Source organism: Arachis hypogaea, chromosome 13, assembly GCF_003086295.3.
Source record: "Arachis hypogaea cultivar Tifrunner chromosome 13, arahy.Tifrunner.gnm2.J5K5, whole genome shotgun sequence".
Classification (NCBI taxonomy): Eukaryota; Viridiplantae; Streptophyta; class Magnoliopsida; order Fabales; family Fabaceae; genus Arachis; species Arachis hypogaea.
The window spans coordinates 129,696,747-129,700,147 of NC_092048.1; the positions used below are offsets into that span (position 1 = coordinate 129,696,747).

A 3,401-nucleotide genomic window follows, 5' to 3' on the forward strand; every position below is an offset into this window, starting at 1 on the left:
TTGGCTTCAAAAGATTTTCATGTTTGTTACAATTTTTTTTTGTGTGTATTGGAGTAAAAATGTATGTTTATCTTTAAAATATTTCTATGTTTATGTTGCGGTCCGGCCCAAGCCTTCTATGGGTTGACTGGATCCGAGCGCCACCCGACCCTAACGGTCAGGGGTAAAGCGCTCCACAGCCGATCCGGACGCGTGTTCCCGACAGCTCACCTACAGCTGTGAGGAGAACGCCTCAGAGAAAGTGAGCATATCCTTGCAGGGCCCACCTCTGACACAGTATATAAGGGGAAGGTTTTTACCCTTCCCCCAAGGTACGTTACATAACTCTACCCCTTTTTCGCCTGCACACTTCATTGACTTGCGCGTCAGAGTGTCTTTGCAGGTGACACCCCCACCTTCACATCCGGAGAGCTCGGGACCTCGCCTATTCCAACTCGGAGACGTACGACTAGACGACCTCCCCTTTTTTGTTGATCAGGATATTCACCCGATCAGTCTAGTACCCGACTTACCGAACATTGGCGCCGTCTGTGGGGAGCGTCCATGGACTTCGTACTGGTCCAAAGTGGAACAGGCCGCGAGGCCGAGCCTGGAGGGGACGCTGCCGCGACTACTTCCCAGCAGCGTACAAGATCCCCTCCAAGACATCCAACACAATCTCGCGAAGGATGCCCCTTCGGGGGAACTGGCGACAACCACGCCAGAATAATGCAAGAACTGCGCCATAGGATGCAAGACCTGGAACGCCGGCTGGCAGACAGGGAATACGACCAGCACACCCCAGAACAAAGCCACTCTTGCTCTCACTCTAGGAGCCACTCCAGATGCACGCCCAGCCCCCAGGCCGAATCCGAGAGCGCTGGGGAAAGAGGACGCGCTAAAAGACGCCTGATCCTGTCATCTACGCCAGACAAGAAGGGCAGCACACTACAGGTCGGGGAGCCGAAGACGCTCGTCGGGAGGACGACGAAGGAAGAACAAGGAGAACACGGGGACCCGTGATAATGGGGGCAACCCCATTTCATCGTTCCATACTCGAGGTCCGGCTGCCAAAACACTTTGACAAGCCAACGGACATGAGGTACGACGGAACGCAAGACCCACTGGAACACCTCACGGATTTTGAGGCCAGAATGAACCTTGAAGGAATGGGAGACGAGGTAAGGTGCCGCGCCTTCCTGGTCACCCTGGCGGGGACTGCAATACGGTGGTTCAATAACCTCCCGCAGGGCTCGGTGACTGGCTTCGCAGATATCAGTCACGCCTTCTTAGCCCAATTCACGACCAGGATTGCAAAGGCGAAGAACCCAATCAACCTGCTCGGGGTGACCCAACGACCCGACGAGTCGACTAGGAAATACCTAGACATATTCAACGATGAGTGCTTGGAAATCGACGGGCTAACGGACTCAGTCGCGAGTTTGTGCCTGACGAACGGACTCCTGAACGAGGACTTCAGAAAGCACCTTACCACGAAACCAGTGTGGAGTATGCAGGAAATCCAATGTGTGGACAAGGAGTACATGAACGACGAAGAAGTGAGCTGAGTCGTGGCTGCCAACAAACGGTAGCCCCCTCACAACCAAGACCGGCACCGCGGAAGCGGAGAAGGACAAAAGGAACACGCTAGAGACGGCGGCCCAAGCAAGGCTCCCAGACCATTTCCTCGTTTCGGGAAGTTCACCAACTACACTTCCCTCACCGCACCGATCATGGAAGTTTATCAACAAATCGCCGAAAAGGGGATCTTGTCGAAGCCCCGACCACTGAAGGAACGAACAGGGGGAAACCGAAGCCTCTACTGTGACTATCACAAGGGCTATGGACATAAAACCCAAGACTGCTTCGATCTAAAGGACGCACTGGAGCAGGCCATCAGGGATGGAAAACTAGCCGCATTTTCCCACCTCATAAGGGAGCCGAGGCGACGGAATCGCGACCACGACAGTGAGGATATGACTCGGGCACCGAAGCGACGCCAAGAACCGGAGGACGACGACCAGGGCCTCACCATAGTGAACGTGGTAACAGCTAGGAAAGCAGCACCTAGGTCAAAGTCGGCACACAAGAAAGACGCCAAAGTCCTGGCGGTCTCCTCATCCTCTACGTGAAACACTAGGAAGCTCCCACCCATTTCGTTCGGTCCGGAAGATCAGTGGTTCGACGAGATCGGAGAGAGCCCTCCCATGGTCATAACGGCCAGAGTGGGAACCGGTCTCATCAAACAAATCCTTGTAGATACGGGGGCAGACTCGAACATCATGTTCCGCAATGTGTTCGATGCTTTGGGCCTAATGGACGCCGACCTACAGATGCACCAGCACGGTGTCGTAGGGCTTGGCAACCATTTCATCAAGCCAGATGGCATAATCACCCTGCCGATCTCACTAGGACAAGGACAGGGGAGGAGAACGGTAATGGCCGAATTTGTGATCCTATTAGACTCCACCGCCTACAACATCATCCTGGGGAGAAAGACAATCAACGACCTAGGAGGAGTCATCAGCACGAGGATGTTAGTAATGAAGTTCATAACTGAAGAAGGGTCAGTAGGATCTGTGAGAGGAGACTTGGAAACGGCAGTCGCTTGCGACAACGCCATTCTCTCGTTAAGGAAAAAGTCTAAAGAGGCATCGGGAATATTTCTCGCCGACCTGGACGCCAAAGTCGATGACAAACCGAGACCTGAACCCGAAGGGGACCTGGAGAAGTTTAGGGTCGGGAACTCAGAGGAAAAATTCACATTCGTGAATAGGAACCTCCCCCATGAGTTAAAAGAACCTTTGATGGAAATGATCAGAGCTAATGGCAATTTGTTTGCCTGGACACCCGCCGACATGCCGGGCATAAACTCCAGTCTCATGTCGCACCACCTAGCCGTCAGACCGGAAGCCAAACCAGTGGCCCAAAGAAGGAGAAAAATGTCTCAGGAAAGAGCAGAGGAAGTGGCCAGACAGACGGCCGGCCTCCTCGAAGCGGGGTTCATCCGGGAGCTGGACTATTCGACTAGGCTATCAAACGTGGTCCTGGTAAAAAAGCACAATGGAAAATCGAGAATGTGTGTGAACTACTCCGGTCTCAATAAAGCATGCCCTAAGGACTGCTACCCCCTCCCCAACATCGACGCACTCGTCGACGCGGCTGCGGGATATGATGATTTTTGAAAAAAGAGATATGATGATTTTTGAAAAAGGAGATATGATGATTTTTGAAAAAAGTTTTAAATTTTGAAATAAAAATCTGAATTTTTAAAGGTATATTTCGAAAAATTGTTTTCAAAATAGAGAGAAAGGATATTTTTTTATTTTTAAGAGGAAAGAGAAAAACAATAAGATGGCACAAGATTTAAAAATTTTTTTAGATCTAATGCTCCTTATTTTCGAAAATTTTGGAGGGAAAAA

At 51.3% G+C, this 3,401-nt stretch overlaps 2 protein-coding genes across 2 annotated transcripts; both read left to right on the plus strand.

The window, feature by feature from the left end:
* The first annotated feature begins 1,004 nt into the window (after positions 1-1,004).
* Positions 1,005-1,547, plus strand: LOC140177734 (uncharacterized). Its single transcript, XM_072210886.1, has one exon. It carries the CDS (start codon positions 1,005-1,007, stop codon positions 1,545-1,547), a length of 543 nt encoding a protein of 180 aa, XP_072066987.1.
* Positions 1,548-2,186: 639 nt separating this feature from the next.
* LOC140177735 (uncharacterized) lies at positions 2,187-3,164 on the plus strand. Its single transcript, XM_072210887.1, has one exon. It carries the CDS (start codon positions 2,187-2,189, stop codon positions 3,162-3,164), a length of 978 nt encoding a protein of 325 aa, XP_072066988.1.
* Positions 3,165-3,401: the final 237 nt, after the last annotated feature.